At 38.3% G+C, this 19,445-nt stretch overlaps 1 protein-coding gene across 1 annotated transcript; it reads left to right on the forward strand.

Moving 5' to 3' along the window:
- Positions 1-460: 460 nt before the first annotated feature.
- On the forward strand, positions 461-17,682 carry LOC113075914 (noelin-like). The gene is made up of 5 exons (XM_026248566.1): positions 461-561; positions 1,322-1,477; positions 4,254-4,473; positions 10,219-10,325; positions 15,400-17,682. Exons 1-5 carry the CDS (start codon positions 511-513, stop codon positions 16,072-16,074), a joined length of 1,209 nt encoding a protein of 402 aa, XP_026104351.1. The 5' UTR covers positions 461-510; the 3' UTR covers positions 16,075-17,682.
- Positions 17,683-19,445: the final 1,763 nt, after the last annotated feature.

Consider the following 19,445-nt stretch of genomic DNA (forward strand, 5'->3'; position numbering starts at 1 on the left):
CAAAGTCTTGTGTAGTGTTGTAATGCTCCACTGGTGTGGAGACTGTGGAGATTTTGGATTTCTCCAGACCTGCATCAGTGGATGTTCATCAGTCCTCCATCTGTCCCTCACTCTCATCAACTCCAGACAGACTGTGATTGGATCTGTAACTCAACAGTAGTTCAAGACAAACGCTGAGCAGGACAGATCGCCTCTCTCAACAGCTGTCAGTCAAATAGACTACAAAACTGTGCGAGTGAATGAGGCTGATGTAAAGCTGCTGCGTTTTGATTGGTGGGTGGGGATGTGGCGTGGTCTGACGTGGCACGGGCAGATGGGATTTTGAGTAATTTGTGTCATGTGATTGTAATGACAATAAGTCTGGGATTATAAATGAAAATATTAAGTTTAGATATAATATATTTTCATTGCAGGTTTTACCTGCTAACCCAGAGGAGTCCTGGCAGGTGTACAGCTCGGCTCAGGACAGCGAGGGGGTGTGTGTGTACGGTCGTCGCACCTCAGCAGACCATGTGCTCAAGGGATGCCCGCACCAAACAACTCCGCCAGTTACTGGAAAAGGTGACCTCCTGACCCATAATGCTCTATTGCTTTGCCCTTGGGAATCATGTTACCTATCTGAAGTTGACACAGAATCCATGACAACCAGAGCTTTCCTCCAGAGATCAAAGAGACCTAGAGGCATAAGCCTTACAACAACATTATTCGCATACAAACTGCGAGTTAATGAGCTCCTCTGGAACACTGCTGGCGCAAAGGCAAACAGCCTTTCCTCAGAAAGACAATGATGCAACTCCTCGGACACATCAAATCATTAGAAGACGTGGTATAGCTGCAGAACTCGCTAGTTTAGTTTGCAGAAGGTCACTAGATTTGTTATATATTGATGTTTAGAGTTAATAAATTTAAACGTTTCTTCAAAAACTGATCATTTTAAGATTAGTGGAAGTTCAAGAAAAAGTTTTTGGTAAAAAAGGATAAGTTAAAATATCAAATTATTAAAATATAAAACGTAATATCTTGTTAAATATGTAGTTATATTAATCATCGCATTTTGTCATAAAATAATAAAAATAATTTTTGGAAATGAAAGAATATTATAAAAAATTAAAACACTGCAGTTTTGTCAAAGAGGATAACAAACTGAAGATATATAATACATTCATTATCATTTTATATTTATTTAATATATTTGTTTTCATAGTATATACATAACATATAACAAATTTAATAAATTAAAAATTCTAAACTAAAAAAATAAACTCAATATTCTGTGTATATATGTATATATATACTCTTCTTATTCTGTGTGTATTTAAGGGTGCAAAACATGACGCAATCAATCCAAGTATTGGACCAGCGGACCCAGAGGGACCTGCAGTACGTTGTAAAGATGGAAGATCAGCTCCGTGGCCTGGAGACCAAATTCAGACAGGTGGAGGAGAACCACAAACAAAACATCGCCAAGCAATACAAGGTGAACACACAATGAAATGCAAGCAGTGCACATATTTCACATGAATGCACACATCGATCCACACTTTCATACACAAACACTCCAGATTGCATGCACACTTATAAATACTTGTGTGATTTTTGCCAAATGTGCAGACCTGTCTGATTCGATCGAAACAATCAGTGAACTTATTAGTTTTGTATTTTTACGTTTGAGAACAGAAGAATGCAAAACTAAATATGCATTATTAAATTAAAAATAATAATAATAAGAACAAAAATAAACTAAAATAGAAATAAACATTACATATTAATTATAAATAATGGATCTGCACATTTCGCTTTTTCTATTATGTACCAATCAAAGAATCCCATGACACACTATACGACCTGACACATGCATGGACTGTAATTTGTTTGCACTTTGTAACACAAGCATGAGTGTGCGAGTGCATGAGATGTGCGTGTGTGTTTGTGAGAGCACGTGAATGTGTTAGCTAGGTTAGTGAGTTAGCTCCCTGTGCTGAGTGTGTTGTTTCTTGCTTGCAGGGCTAACTATAAAGACATGATAGGAGAGCCAGAGGCCAGAAGAGGCAGGTCTAACCCACGATTGGCTGAAGTGGGCGTCAGTCACGCTGTTTATGTCACGATTCTCATATTCTATTCGACATTAGCTGTAAGAAACACTTCTTCCCCCTCCCTTATCCAACCACCAATTAGATCTCCTCCTGCATGCTACTCTAAAGAATTGTTACCTATTATTACGTTTCATTGCTATATTGCTATTATTATTACTACCATTATTATTCTCATCTTTGCTAGTATTGCTTAAGTTTTTTATTATTATTATTACTCTTATTATTTGTCACTATGAGTCTTTGGTTTTTGAAGTAATATGCGTTTTTGGAAGTCAAAAATTTAATCTTAACATCACATTGTTGTATGTGAGTTGTAATTTCAGCATGTGTCCCCTTTCTGCTGTTGCATTCTAAACGACAACTAATAAAGTCTTTTCCCAATTGTTTACCGTGTTCAGAGCGTTTGATTTCGTCGATAAATGTTTGTAGATATATGATTTTTGTACGAATACGAGTAGTTTTACTGCATCTTGGCCTCTGGTCTCTCACTGGCTCTACAAGCATACACACACACAAACATAACCTGCTAAAAATAAACTTTTTATTGGTTTATTGAAGAACTTCAGCAAAAAAATCCTCTTATTAAATATCTTTTCTCAGGGTTCTTGATGTGCTATATGCTAATTTAAGTATGTATTACAATTATGTTCTTGATATTAGCATCATTTGTTGTTAAAAGTATATTTTTTTTAAGAATCAGTACATGCACAAAGTGGCCAAAAGTATGTGGACACATTAAATTTAAAAGATTTTCCACTACAACGTCACTTAAAGATGTATAAAATCAAGACTATAACTCAAAACACTATATTTACCTTGTGAAAAATAATTACACAATATAATATCTTTTATATACTTAAGTGCAGACTGACACTTACAGTAAGTGCATATTATTTACAATTAAACTGTTTTAGTTTACATTTATATTAAATTAATTTAGAGTGATTTTAGGACTTAAGTTTATTGTACTGCTGAATGTGCAGACAGGCATTTATTGTAAATTAAAATCATATCATTATTTACGGGTCCTTTGTAATGATTATATTGCGATTTAATAAATTAAACGTAACATTGCATAACACAGTATAGTTAAAATTATAATCAAGTACTTTAGTATGTTAGTTAACACACTGAATTAAGTGTATTTCTTCAAAGTAAGACAATTTGACATTATAACAATTTAACAAAGTGTACCACATCTGCCTCAAAGTAAAACATCTGAAAGCATTATCTGCAAGTACAGTGTTTTAAAAATATAATTTTAAAATATTAAGTACTATACAAGTGCACATTCAATACAACTAATACTATTCTATACGAAAAATACACTTCTTTTGGACAAGGGTAAACAAGCATTTAAATTAGAAGAGAGCATTTTTGCACCTAGCAAAGTAAAAAAAAAAATTATAATAATATATATAAAGGTTAATCCAGTCGTTTGGTGGGGAAAAACTGGACTGACCTGCACATAACCCAGACCTGAACATAGAAGACCTTTGTAACCTTTTTCGATCATCCAACATTGATTCCTGAGCTGACTGATGCTCAGGAGCAGATCTCTGCATCCTTGTTCCAGCATCCAGAAAAACTTTTCCAGAACTGTAGAAACTGTAATAGAGGCAAAACAAAGATGAAATGCTCATTAACACCATAATCAATAGTTATAAAGATGACAATAACGTTTAGCATCCAGACCGATGCAAAATAACTTTTTCTTTATTATAAGCGCACTGCAGTTTTGTTGTCCGCTTGTGCTCTTTATAGTCAGGTGAATTATAAAATAAGCCATTATCAATATAATTGTGGTGTGGCCTCTGCCGTTCTTTTAAATTGAGAACGATATCTTTATCGCAATAGTTTTATCCTTGATGTGAACAGGTCTCAACTCATCATAAATGCCAATGATTTAGAAAATTTTAAGCAGATTGGTGTGGTGTTTAGATGTCCACATACTTTGAGGCAGATGTGGTTTCTATAAGAACTCCAATGGCTGTAAAACCCCTTTGAAATTTTTATTTTAAGAGTGTCCAGATGAACAAACACACTATACACAACAGTATTCGACACCTAGATTGTTCAAATTAAAAGCAAGGGTTCAGACAGGTTACAGAACGCACAGTAGGCAAGACTTTCCAACATTTCAACGTTACATACTTACAGGCCATAAAGGCAAAAATGGCGGAGCTGCGTCCGCTGATTCCAGTACTGGAGGAGTACAAAGCGGATGCGCGGCTGGTTCAGCAGTTTAAGGAGGAGGTGCAGAACTTGACGTCCAGCCTCGGCCTCCTCCAGCAGGAGATGGGAGCCTATGACTATGACGACCTGCACTCCCGCGTGATTAGTCTTGAGGAGCGGCTACGTGCGTGCATGCAGAAGCTTGGTAAGACACACAACAAATACATGTTTATCTTTCTCAAAAAAGTTTACCCAAGACATGATAGTGGCTCAACACTGTTTGAATTTCAGGTACAGTATAAAATAAACTCAATTTGTGGCACAATGTTGATCATCCCAAAATTTGTTGAATGTTGAAAAATGTTGAAATACTCACTGTTTCAATATTACAGCCACAAGATGTAAACCATAGGCATTCTTTTTTGTGTAGATTCCAATTTTACCACTTTAGCATGAAAAAAATAAGTTTGATATTTTATGATATTTGATATTTGTTAAACATAACCATACATTTGATGTGCAGTGAAATGCTTTTTCGACTTTCTGCACAAATAAAATGAAATAATAATAAAAAACATAAAATGAAATAAATTAACATATATTACAAATATATTAGGATTACAACACCATGTAGTTAAAAAAAAAACTTTTAAAAAAAGTTTAAAAATTGTAAACCTACAGCTAAAACAATACACATTTTTACAGGACAAATTTGATAAAATAATAATCTCACTGTAAATACTCCAGAAATCAAAGTTGGGCTGTTAACTTCCATTTTACGTGTGTTGTTATCACATATAATTGTCAAATTATTTTTGTGCCAATTAAAAGTATGCCACATGTTTGAACCAAAGTTGTAGAATTAATTTAAGAAAAGCTATCATTTTAGAATTAAAACAAGCAGTATTTACTTAATTTATGAATCATTTTTTTTATTTGAGGACATTGCCAAGAGAAGATGATGACTTTGTCTGATTTAGCTGCTCACAGACTAAACATGAGTCACAAATATACCGACTCAAGTGTGCCAGTAGACGCTGGACTTTCTAACACAAGTCAAGAAGTCATGGGTATGAGCCGCCATGTGTCACAATCAACTGACCATTAATCAAGAGTGCGATGGTAATCAATTAATAATTAACGCTTTTAAAAAATAAAGGTTCTTAGCAGCATCTCAGGTTCAAAGAACTTTCTGATCAAGATTTATTTTGTCCAGTTCCAAATTTTCTGTGTGGTTCTTTGGAAATTGAACAAAGTTTTTATCACTATATAGGTTCTTATGGTCATAAACACATAAAAAGAAATATCTTTATTGGCATCCGTTGATTCATTAATAACCTTTAATATCCATAGAACCTTTCTATTTCAGGTTTTATATAGTGGAAAGAGTTCTTGGAAATGGAACTGTTCGCTGAAAGGAAAATGGTTCTTCTATGACATTATTGCAAAAAAAGAAAAAAAAAAACCTTCTCTAGGTTACGCATGTAACCATGATTCCGCAAGGGAATGAGACGCTGTGTCAAAAAACGCTATAAGGAACGCGTTTAGTGTGAGCGACTCTGAATATCGTGTGCAATCTGTCCAATGGAAGAGCATAGCACACTAGCAAATGGTCTGATTTTCTCCACAGGGCAGCTCTGTGGACGTAGGTGTACAGCACTTGAACTGGACACATACAGTTTATCTTCTCTTGGTCAGGCTCCTGAAAGGGAAGAGGGCAGAAGGCCTGGAGCACTACAGGTTGTGGTGTGACAGAGGGAAACTTAGGAACATATCCAGCTCGAGGGTATATGAACGCTTTGGCCATGGCAGATGAAAAGCCAAGATAAGTAGGGGCCACTGAGAAGGCCTGAAGATCTCTGACTCTCCTCAGAGAGGTGATAGCCAACAGAAAGGTAGTTTTGAGGGTTAGATGTCTGTCTCATATGTCTTGTATTGGCTCAAATGGAGCTTTACAAAGGGCCTCTAACACCACGACCATGTCCCACGGGGGAATACGGGACCGTACTGGAGGTCTCAGCCTCAGCGCACCACGGAGGAAACCGAGAGGGACATGGTAGGCCGCATTGGCCGCCACATAATGAAAAAAATGGAGTGGGGTCAACCCTGCAGAGAGCCTGGCTTGCAGAAACTCCAGAACTGTAGCAACTTGGCAGTTAGCTGGGTCAAGCTGATGGTCTCTGCACCATGAGGTGAAGAGTTTCCACCTCAGGGCGTACAGTTTTCTCGTTGAGGGAGCTCTGCATTGGAGGATGGTCTCAACATCCTCGGTTGAGAGACCAGATGCTATGAGCTGTGCCCCTTCAGGGGCCACACCCACAGCTTCCACAACTCCGGGCGAGGGTGAATTATCGTGCCCTGCGCCTGTGAGAGTAGGTCTGTCCTGATCTGTATCTCCCACAGAGAGCTGTTGAGGAGCGGGACCAGATCTGAGAACCATACTCAGCCCGGCCAGAACGGGGCTACTAACAACAGACGGACCCCGTCCCGGCGTACTCTCGCCAGAACTCCTGGGAGCAGAGCATTAGGGGGAAATGCGTACAGACGAAGCCTCTCCATATATCTGCTTCACCACCTCGGGGTGACGATTCCATTCCCCGGGCCTCGGCCCCTGCCTCAACAATATGTCTGCTCCCATATTTAATTTCCCAGGAATATACACTGCTCTAAGTGAGAGGAGTTTGCCCTGGGACCACACAAGGATCTGGTGCGCCAGCTTGTACAAGGGGCGGGAACACAGACCTCCCTGGTGGTTGATATAAGAAACCACCGATGTGTTGTCGGTGCGCACCAACACATGGTGACCTCTCAGGTCTGGGAGGAAGTGCTTTAGTGCACGATAAATGGCTAGCATCTCTAGACAATTGATATGCCATGTCAGATGGCGACCATCCACAATGCACGTAGGCATCGCCACGTGACCTTGATCAGTCGAAGTGGATTTCCCCTCGAGGAAAAACCCTTGGTCTTGAGTCACCACTGTAGGGGTCTCATGTACAGCAGGCCAAGAGTTGGATGTTGAACGCAGCTGCCATCAGACCCAACAATCTCTGAAATTGTTTGACAGTGAGTGACCTTCTTTGACTCTCTCGACTGACATGAGAATCGATTCTATACGAGCAGGGGACAAACGTGCCTGCATCATTGTCGAATTTTACACTATGCCTAGATCGGTGATTCTCGGTACACTCTTCTTGGTGTTCAGTCTCAAACTCAGCTCCCCCATGTGTGCGAAAACGATATCTCGATGTCGAACCGCCATCTGCTCTGACTGAGCTAAAATCTACCAATCGTCGATATAATTCAGAATGCGGATGCCCTGCATTCGCAGAGGAACCAGAGCTGCATCTACACATTTCGTGAACGTGTGGGGTGAGAGTGCAAGGCCGAAGGGAAGTACTCAATATTGGTAAGCTTCACCCCCGAAAGCAAACCTCAGAAATAAAAGTGTTGTGGAAGAAAGTGTTGTGGAAGGATGGAGATGTGGAAGTATGCATCTTTGAGATATATTGTGACAAACCAGTCCTCGGATCTGGACCAGCTATCTGCACCGGGGGACAGATAGCTCACGAGCGTCTGTTCCACCCGTGGCATCACTCTGTAGCCACACTCTCCCATCCCCACCACATTGCAATAGTAGTCAGAGCGTGCTTCCGAACCCAGGGATTGGGCGCGGGACCTGACCGAAGTGGAAGGAGATAGGGACTCGTCCGTCTCCATTCCCTCTGCAAGATACATTTGCGAACCTCACGAGTGTAGCTGCCGCTCTGCCTCCCGAATGCTCCCTCCTCGAAGAGAGCCCTCTGGGATCTAAGCAGCCGCATTGGCAAGCAGGCAGACCACGCACAGACTGTGTATATCCCCACCTGTTATATATCGCCGGCAGGGAGGAACACAGCCTGAAACGTGATCCGGATTCGACTTTTAGATGTTTAGTTTACGCCTTGCTCTTTGACATACTTGGAGCTTATACTGGTACAGACAACAGTAAATAAGACTCACAAGACAAACTGAAGACATTCACACACAGAGCGCTTCCTGAAAGACGCGAAGCTGACGCTGGCTATGTGGCACATGTCTGTATCACCCCGCCCGTGACGTCACACTCTTCCAATGGACAGATTACACACGATATTCAGAGTCGCTCTCGCTAAACGCGCTCCCCATAGCATTTTTTTACGCAGCTCGAGTTCCTGAATAGTAACCTTTGTTTTTAAATGTGAACTAAAGAATGATTTAAAAAGATTGGGTGCTAATTAAGACATTTATAACAAGAGAAATGAAGTCAAAATCAGAATCTAATTTCACCTGTCTCTGATTCACTCTAATCTGATTTCTCAAACACGTTTTCTGCCATTTCTTAATGATGAAGAACAATTTCAAACAAGATCTCTTTAAATTGACTGTTTCCTCTTGATGAAACGGAGAGCAACACAAGACTTCTGCTACTTCTACTAAGATCAAATGTTCTGAGCTGCTCTCCACATTAATTTTACAGCTCTGTACTCTTTACTGCATGTCGACTATTCTTTCATTTGGGTCTGTTTTTATTTTAGCAGAAACATCTGAGATGTAGCTGATACTTAAATGAAGCATTACTCAGAACTCAAGTCTCTTGAGCTATAAAAGAGTAAAAATATGCATTCACCATCACAGCCTCCATTTCCCAGCATCTACAGTATGCACACCAGTATCTTTTCTCTGGTGTGTATCATCTTTCTTTCTCCTTCACGCCGAGTTTCTGGAAGAGAAATCTGGGCCAGTTTCACTGTACGATCAATACGACTTTAAAACAACTGATTGATCTCTCCTTTCTCACACACACACTTGAACTTCATCTTCTGATGAATATGAAACATTTACAGGAAAACCCTATGAATTTCACATATTCCCATACACATTTCATCCCACATGTGACATGAATGAGTCTGTGCTTTGTGGAGGAAAGATGTATTACTATTACTGTTCAAATCCATCAGATTTACAGCAAAAACCACATTTTCATCAGAAACATAAAAATGTAGTTCACTGTTTCACTTGTTCAAACATAAATTGTCAAATGCCATTTTGATTTTAATTCATGTTTTGTTTTTCCTGTATGGTGGACAAACAATTGCCACTCAAAGATTACTAGTAAATGTCACAAATAATGAAAAAGAAACAGCAAGTAAAATCAAATTAAACGTGAAATAGAAGTAGAACGACTGAAATCCTATTCTCTATTCTATTCTCTATCTATTCTAATAATCTGTAATGTAGTGACTACATCCAAAAAACAATAACTTTTTACAGTGTATATTAACAATAATGAATCAGTGATCTCATATGTTGCTTCATTACATTGTGTGAGAGGGTTGTGTGTTTTTTGCAGATGTGTGTCTGCAGTGTGAGAGAATCAGGGCTTTAGTCTAAAGATAGTAGCGTAATAATTTAGTCCTGTATCTCCCCCCAGACAACTGATTACAGCAGCTCAGTGTGTTAATCTCAATCGTGTGTGTGTGTGTATTGAATGGGCAAGGCAGAGTAGGAAAACACACACACACACACACACACACACACACACTCTCACCACACAACATCAAAAGCAATAATTTGTTTATCTTATGATTTATCTATGTATTATATTCTCTCTCCCTGTCAAACACATGAAAAACATTTGTATGTTTTCCTCTATTATTAATGAAGACTTTCTCTCTCTTCATCATGAAAACTCATAATGAAGCTCAGTGTGACTCATTTAAAGTCATTTAATCATAACCTTCACACCAAGATATAAGATTACCACAGTAATTATGACTGAATCAGACTCATCATAGCATTACAGCATTAAATCTCTGAACTCATTAAACTTGAGTGTGTGACAATATGCTTCTCGTGAGAAAGCGTTTGTGTGTGTGAGTGCAATTATATATGTGTGTGTAATTAAATGTGTGTGTTGTGCATCCTGCAGCGTGTGGTAAGCTGACCGGCATTAGTGATGCAATCACTATTAAAACATCCGGGTCTCGGTTCGGATCCTGGATGACAGACCCTCTTGCTCCTGAAGGAGACACAAGGGTGAGTGTAAACGCAAAAACATATACATATTAATAATTTTAAATATATGTATATGCAATCAGACAAATGATACCATTCAAACGTTTTAGGGAAATGAAGTTTCATGTCAAATGAAGACTTTTGCTCACCGAGGCTGCATTTATTTGACCACAAATATGGTAAAATCACTAATATTGTGAAATATTATTACAAATTATCATAGCGGTGTTCTATTTAAATATATTGTAAAATGACATTTATTCCTGTGATCAAAGCTGTATTTTCAGCATCGTTACTCCAGTCTTCAGTGTCACATGATCCTTCAGAAATCACGATGATTTGCTGGTTTGCTGCTCAAGAAACATTTCTTCTTATTATTAATGTATAAAACAGTCGTACTGCTTGATATTTTTGTGGATTTTTTTTTTTTTTGAAAAAAAAGAAGCATTTATTCAAAATAGAAATCTTTTGGAATATTATAAATGTCACGTTTGATCCATTTAATGTGCATTCCTTGCATTTCTGCATTTCTTAGTATTTGTACAACAGAATTCCTTCTGTAGGACAAACAGGATTCATTTCTGAGATTCATTAACATGCAGGTGGTGGAGGATAGCTGCTTATTTTATGCCGGCAGTAAAAACCCACAAGCACATAGCTGCCGGCAACTGCTTTATAACTATGTTGCTTTATAACCATAAGAAAAACAAACCTCAAGGCTGAGCCATCATGCACAAATTCTGAAGTACACAGAGAAAAGTTAAAACACACAATGAAGTTCTTTACCCTCATGCCCTTTCAGAAAACACGTACATCATCTAAATATTAAGTCCATCATCAGGATCTGTGAGTCCACTGAAACAAGAATCAGTTCACAATAAACATTTGTTTGCGAGTTTACTTTTACACTGTTTATCGTTTGGAAACATTTGTTAATCACTTGGGAACAAAAGAATAAAAAAACAAGCAGTTCATAATAACTATTCATTTGCTAGTTTTCTTTTACGTTGTTTATCATTCCAACAACTTTTGAATCACTTGGAATAATAATAAAAATAAATTCAGTTCTCATTTGCGAGTTTACTTTTAAAGCGGTTTATTATTCAATCAACATTTATGAACAGTTTGTGAATCACTTGGAACCAAAAGAATAAATAATAACAATAATTAAAAAAACTATCTGAGAGAACTATTTGTTTTCAAGTTTACTTTTACACTATCATTCAAACAACATTTCCAAACAGTGTGTGGGTCCACTGGAACAAAAGAAACAAACAAGAACAAGTTGGCAATAATTGGTTTGTGAGTTTACGTTGACACTGTTGAATTAAAACACATCACAAATCACTTGGGAAAAGATCCAGTTCAAAACAGCAATTCGTTTTCAAGTTGGACATCCATGGAGCTGAAGTCAGGTCACTAACACTCGTGACGAGGGGACAATAAGTGAGGCCAAATAATTTTCCACTCATCCAGATGTGAAGTGCTCCAGCGGGGCTCGTAATGAAGGCCGCCGAGGGGCTTGTGATAACGGGTGGAGGTTAAGAAACAGCAGACTGTGGAGGATGAATAAGGGCAGCTGGGAATGAGTGTGAGACGTTCAGCCCGTGTGAATAAGCCGATTCTTTGCCTAATCATTTCTCAGACATTTGTGAGAGTGTGAAGAAGGTTTGTGGTGATGTATGGCATAGCAGAAGTGTGCTATGACATGTGACTTATTTATCAGTCAGATTGCATGCCATTGTGGTTAAAGATCTGGGCCGGTTACAAAACGTTATAGTATCGGACCCAAAACACACATTCACCTCAAAATACACAATTACGAACCCAAAAAGCCATTACAGTGATGCCTTGCGCAAGCTAGTCCCTTCAATCACCATAAACGCAGCAGAGCAATTATAAATCAGGCTGGTGAACACACAGTATAACCTTCATTCACACCCACAGACCCGGTTTTAGTGCGTCCCCCTCCCTCTTATTCTGTTTTTCTCACTTTGAGTTGGAGGCTCTTGTTCTCAAAGAATGATGAGACCGTAGGCTGTATGTGTGAGACAGACAGAGCGTGGAGAGAACGTGTGTGTGTGTGTGTGTGTGGGAGTGAACAATAAGCAATATCTCACAGCGAGTGAGTTTTTGGCTCTTCAAAGATAAAAGCTTTGGCAGCTGTTGCTCTCAGAGATAGCAAGGAGAGATGGAGCAGCATTCAAGCTCTGCATGAGCATTAAGTTAAAGCTGAACAAATACACTGTGACCGACCAGAATATGGTCAAATATTAATGCTGTGTTCTATATTCTGATCATATTCCTATTTCCAACTTCTGACCATAAAGGTATTTTTTGTGGCCTGAAGATGATGCATAAAATAGCAATGCTACAAGAAGCTTTACAAAGCGACAAAAAATGTCCCCTGGCAAATTGCTCAAAATTAGCTAATATTTATTCTGCATGAATATGATTATCAGAAAGGATTATTTACTGTGTTTTACACACTTGTCATTGGAAAGGAGTTTTATCAGCGTATAATGATTGACAGCTGACTCGCTAAAGCAACTTATTTGCATATACAGTAAACATCACATTTCAAAACTCAAAATGAATAATTTTGTTGTACTGTTTATTATAAAATTGTGTTGCCTAATACATTATTTTTTAGTTAAGTACACATTAATTTTAACAAAGGTGACAGTAAAGACATGTATAATGTATAAGACATGATTTTTATTTCAAATATATGCTATTCTTTAGTCCTTTCTATTTATTAAAAGCAATGTTATTGTAGTTAATTAAAACTAAAAATTAAAACCATTAAAAAACATGTTTTTACTTATAAAATAATAACTAAATGAAATAAAATAAAATAAAATATATTTTAAAAAGATTTCAGCTAGTTGCTAGTAGTTCTCATTTTTATTTAGTTTAACTTGATGCACTGAACTAATAAATAAAAATAAAAATTACAAAAACTATTGGCAAACTAAAAAAAAAAAGAAAAGAAAAAAAGAAAAACACATGACCAAATTACTAAAACTATTTCTAAACTTAAAATGAAAAATATACAAATCAAACCTGATTTAATAACAGCTCAATACTAAAATAACACTGCATCAAAGAATTATCTAAAAAATAAAAAATTATCACAAAGGATGCTTAAAATTCAGCTTGACATCACAGGAATAAATTACATTTATATATTTAAATAGAAAACACTTATTTTATTTTAAATTAAAAGAATATTTCACAATATTACTGTTTTTTTTTTTATGTGAGCATAAGAAACTTCTTCAAGCCACATTTAAACAACAACCCAGTTTTACATGAAAAGCTGACCAGATCCTGGCTCAAAAAAACATCAGCTTGGAGGGAATATTGTGTTTTTCATGGTGTTTATTTGGTGTTGCGCAAAGGATGATCTCCCTCGGCTGATTCTTGGCACTTCCTTCTACTTTTGGGGATTTTATAGTTGCCACTTCTGCCCAGGACTCACTCACTGAGAGTATTGCCACACTGCTCTGTTTAAAGCTGCTTTGGAACAGTTTATATTGTGAAGAATGCTGTTAAAACACAACAAAATCTAATCAAATGTTATTGCTGCAGCCTTACAGTGAACAACTGTGGGTTTCAAAAGAGATAAAGGTTGTGCAGTATGTTCAAACATGCAGAAAGGGAGGGTTTGTATGTTGATATATACAGTAGATGTTGTTTACTGCCTCGTGCCTCCTATGGAGAGCACACAGACGTCCTGCTGGGCTGCGAGCCTCTGGAATATTCCATAAGCGTGACTGCTCTACCTTTCCATTCGCTCACCAAGAGACAGAAGCTCCAGCCATGCTGGGAAATCTCCACGGAGAGTCGCTTTTATCCGGAATTATCTGGAATTATCCCCATAGGGTTCATAATGCCTGGCACACAGCAACTTCCTGGCTGTCAGTTTTCACTGCCTGCGTTCTGCCACAGTCAGGAGGGGATGGACACCTTCAGTCTGGAATTTAATTAAGACCTCGCTGAACACGTCTTGCTGTGCTGGCAAATTCATGCCAGAACAAAAAAAATCGAATGCAAGCACAGACAAAATAAAGAACAACTTGACCTACTTCCATTGATCGTTGAAAGGATGAGTCTGTGGTTTAACCTTCTGTACTCAATGTCAAGCCTGAATCACCAACCATCGATATATCCATCCATCCATCCATCCATCTACCCATTCACACAACTATCTATCCATCCATCCAACCAACTATTAATCCATCCATCCATCCATCCATCCATCTACCCATTCACACAACTATCTATCCATCCATCCAACCAACTATTAATCCATCCATCCATCCATCCATCCATCCATCCATGCATCCATCTACCCATTCACCCAACTATCTATCCATCCATCCAACCAACTATTAATCCGTCCATCCATCCATCTACCATTCACCCAACTATCTATCCATCCATCCAACCAACTATTAATCCGTCCATCCATCCATCCATCCATCCATCCATCTACCATTCACCCAACTATCTATCCATCCATCCAACCAACTATTAATCCGTCCATCCATCCATCCATCCATGCATCCATCTACCCATTCACCCAACTATCTATCCATCCATCCAACCAACTATTAATCCGTCCATCCATCCATCCATCCATCCATCAATCCGTCTCTCTGTCTGTCCAGTTATCCGCTTATCTATTCATCCATCTGTCCGTCAATCCCTCTATTCATCAATCTGTCCGTTCTTCCTTCCATCCATTCAGCCAACATTCAAGATTCAAAATAAATCTGAATTTCAACTGAAGCTTCTGTTAGCTACCTCTCATTTAAAAATGGTGCACAACCCTGATGAACATCTTAAAAAGATTGCGTTCAGTATAGATTCTGACAAACATCTGCTGCATGTTGCGCAAACATCCGACAGGGAATGTTTCGGCAGACATACTCTAGTTGAGCAAAAGCTAAAAACGACATCCTCCAGATGAAAACGAATGCACATCTGCTCAACTTACTCTACAGCTACAGGGATGTGTCTCATTAACTCAGTTCCTTGTATTGTTAAGTCATTTATATTAATCACTTACTCTCTCACTTCTGTTCAGGTGTGGTACATGGACGGCTATCATAACAACCGTTTTGTGCGGGAATATAAGTCTATGGCGGACTTCATGACGTCGGATAACTTCACGTCTCACCGCCTGCCGCACCCTTGGTCCGGGACGGGTCAGGTGGTCTACAACGGCTCCATCTATTTCAACAAGTTCCAGAGCAACATGATCATCAAGTTTGACTTCAAGACGTCCACTATAAGTAAATCTCAGCGTCTGGACAACGCGGGCTACAGTAACACCTACCACTATGCCTGGGGTGGACACTCCGACATCGACCTCATGGTGGACGAGGGCGGGCTCTGGGCCGTCTACGCCACCAATCAGAATGCGGGGAACATAGTCATCAGCAAGCTCCACCCCCTGACCCTGCATATAATCCAGAGCTGGACGACCAATCACCCGAGACGCAGCGCCGGGGAGTCATTTATGATTTGTGGGACGCTCTACGTGACCAACGGCTACTCGGGAGGGACGAAAGTCTACTACGCCTACCACACCAACTCCTCGACGTATGAGTACATTGATATCGTTCTGCAGAACAAGTACTCGCACATCTCCATGCTGGACTACAACCCACGAGATCGCGCGCTGTACGCCTGGAATAACGGACATCAGGTCCTATACAACGTTACGCTTTTCCACGTCATCCGCTCGGAGCAACTGTAACCTTGGAGGATTTGAGTGGGAGTATCTGAAGACAATCTTTAGCAATGTTCTTCGACGGATTGTTATAAAAAAAATGCTATGCTGAATGAAAACTAAACCTGAACAATAGACATGTGAATGGAAAATAGAACACAAAATCATGAACAGATGCCAAAAATATAAAAAATAAATCAACAATGCCACGCCTTTCTTTTTTTTTTTTTTAAAGGACTTTACTTTCTAGGGCACTGTCTGATCAGATGTTTTCCAGTAGCACTAAAAAGACATTTCTCCATGCTTTTCTGCGCACTGAAATGTAGGGAACGTTGGGATTAGTCACGAACTAGTAGCCCACACTCAACCTCATAAACTGAGCGTGTGCAGGAAAACCGATGGTGCTTCACTTGGCAAACTAACACGGACGGTTTACCAGTCTGTGCAATATCCTAAGTCCAACCTGTGTGCTTTGCAAAGCTAATTTCTTTAGGAAAAACGAAAAAAATGTGATTGGGTGAAGGCGTTGACTGTTGAAAGCTCGTTCAAAGGATTCTCGTGAGATTTTACTTGAACTTACCTGCGATTAAGTTGCTGTGATGCGGACCATATCATGGTATTTTATAATGACCTACATGTATGTAGCACCTGAGAACAGACCAAAGCGTGCTATTAAAGTCGACATGAAATCACACATTCCCTTACACACTTAATATGCATAATTACCATAACTTGCTCCACCTCTGAAACAACCTTCACTATTGGATCCAGAAAACGTATCCATCATTCTGGTCATATTTACCAGTGCAATCAATTCCCAATGAATAAAATCAAGTCTCTCGTACAGCGTTTTTCTTGTTGAATATCCTAATAACACAGAAACATAATTTCATGTTGACTTTAAATCTTCTCTGGTGAGTTTATCACCCTTCAGGCTACTGATAGACACATTGTTGTGCTTGTAAATGGATGTCAGCTGCATCTGTATCATGATTGCTACGATACACCAACTCTGTGTAACAGATGTGCCAGTTTTACTAGCAGATGGTTCAGGTACAATCTTACTCCGATTTAGTCTCCGTGCTGGTGAATTCTTGTAAAATGATCCTTTAGTTTTGCATGAGCAGTTTTTACGTGCGCAGGTGTGCTCAAAGCAATGTTTACCTGTGTGATGCTGTACATGACTGATTTGGGATCGGGAGGGGGGGAGGTTGGGGTTGGTTATAGTCTCTTAAAAAAAAAAAGATGCTTGTTTCTATCTGGTTTGTTTCGAGTGGATTGTTCCTTAACGCCCATGCTTGATTTTTGTAGATTTACAGTTTGATGTTTTTTGTAATTTACAGTAGTACAGTCTGCTTGGGTGATGCTTCAGTGTCTTTGTTTTAGTTCGTTGGCGTTAGAAATCCACATTTCTGTCATGAAAAAGATTGATATCAGAATGTAAAATGTCTCATTTGGACGACATCTAAAATATGAATATGAATCATTGAGCAGTCTAATATATAATGTAATCATTTTATCAAGGCTCATACTGTCTTATGAAGCTAATTAGCTAAAGCTATTTCCAGCTGTCATTCTTTTTGTGCTTAGCTGGATGTGTGATGTACCTACAATACGATGATTCTTATCAATAAAAGAGGATTTATGTCCTGATGTCATCATTTGGTATTAATCTTTGAGTTTGTTTCATTGGGAGGTCAAGGTTTCATCCCAAATGTTGAAAGAAAGTAGCACAAAAACTGGCTTCGGGATGCTGGTTTTTGTTGTAATCTAACCAACAAGACTACATTAATTAACTAGATGTTAGTTAGACGAGCTTCATTAGCTGTTATACATGTGGAGGATAGGAAAGTTCATGAACAGATTCTGCATAAAACTGCTAAAAGGTTTTCATGGCATCCAGTTACGTAACATGACTGATCAAAGATTATTGCTTTCCTATTTTTAAGCCCTGTGTGAAAAATATTCTAATGATTATTACTGTTATTATACAGTACAAACTACAGTCAAAGCCCAGCAGGCACAAAACATTTGTACAAAGTTGCATTTTAGTTGCAAAAATAAATTTAATAAAAAAATAAAATAAAATATATATATATATTATAAAAATGTTGTAGCATCCACTAATTGTATAACATGACAAATGTAAAAAAAAAAAAAAAAAAAAAAAAAAAAAACGTAAAGCACGTCTGACTAATATTGTAATCAATATGGCTGTTATCATACATTACAACATACTGCACTTACAAGCCCACATTGGACTAATGTAGCAATGGCTAGCTCAACTAAAACATTGCCTGTTGAGGGCTCCAATTATATTAAAATGATATTCTTTGCAGACAATTTCTGACCCAAATGTAGTGGTAGTACACAAATCACTTTACTGCCATCTACTAGGACGGGGGCTAATAATGACACAATATTAAACTTGCTAAGCTAGTTTTATAAGGGTAAAAGGGCAGGGGTGCACACCGTTTTTACTTTTTTACTGTATTTCTATGTTTAATATCATTGATGTTTTGTGGAATGAAATGGAAGGAGCAGATACTAACACTAAAGAAACAGCAATTCCATCCCAAATGAAGATGGTATACACACACACACACACAAACACACGCACGCACACACACACACACACAATGTGCACACACACACACACACAATGTGTGCGCACACACATATATATATATAAGTGCTGTCAAACAATTAATTGTGATTAAATGCATCCACACATGTAAACAAAAACCTTTATTTTGGATGCAGTTAATCACAATTAATTGTTTGACAGCACTTATATATATATGTGTGTGTGTGTGTGCACGCACACATTGTGTGTGTGTGTGTGTGCACACATTGTGTGTGTATGTGTGTGTGTGTGTGTGTGAGTGTGTGTTTGTGTGTCTACTGTATGTATGTATTAACATATATTATTTAAGTTCAATTAGAATATTATCATTTACAGTTTTTCTCAGTCGCTTTGGTACATTTCTCGAATCAAACTCACAATTTGCAAAACATAAAGTGCATTTCTCAAAACAACTCGTACAAATAGCAAATCACCATGAATTACCTGCAAAAGCCAGTCTCCTGCTCAAAATCCTTAGTTCATCTCTCAAAAATAAATATCTGTGTCAATGAACATATCACTGCCATCAGAATGACAAGTCCTTGTGTCATAGTTTACGGATAAGACAGTCAAATTGCTTAGTCATGTTGTCAATATAACAGTTTACTCTGGAGGGATGATCTGATGTAAACCTCTGTATTGAACAATATGCAATATGCTTATGTATGCCATATATCCATTTCAAACATACACATTTACACACTACTGTATGTGGGATATTGATTGAAAGAGACTGGATAGAATTCCCAGTTACACCTTTACAAAGTCTGAC

This window comes from Carassius auratus, unplaced genomic scaffold (assembly GCF_003368295.1).
Source record: "Carassius auratus strain Wakin unplaced genomic scaffold, ASM336829v1 scaf_tig00017986, whole genome shotgun sequence".
Classification (NCBI taxonomy): Eukaryota; Metazoa; Chordata; class Actinopteri; order Cypriniformes; family Cyprinidae; genus Carassius; species Carassius auratus.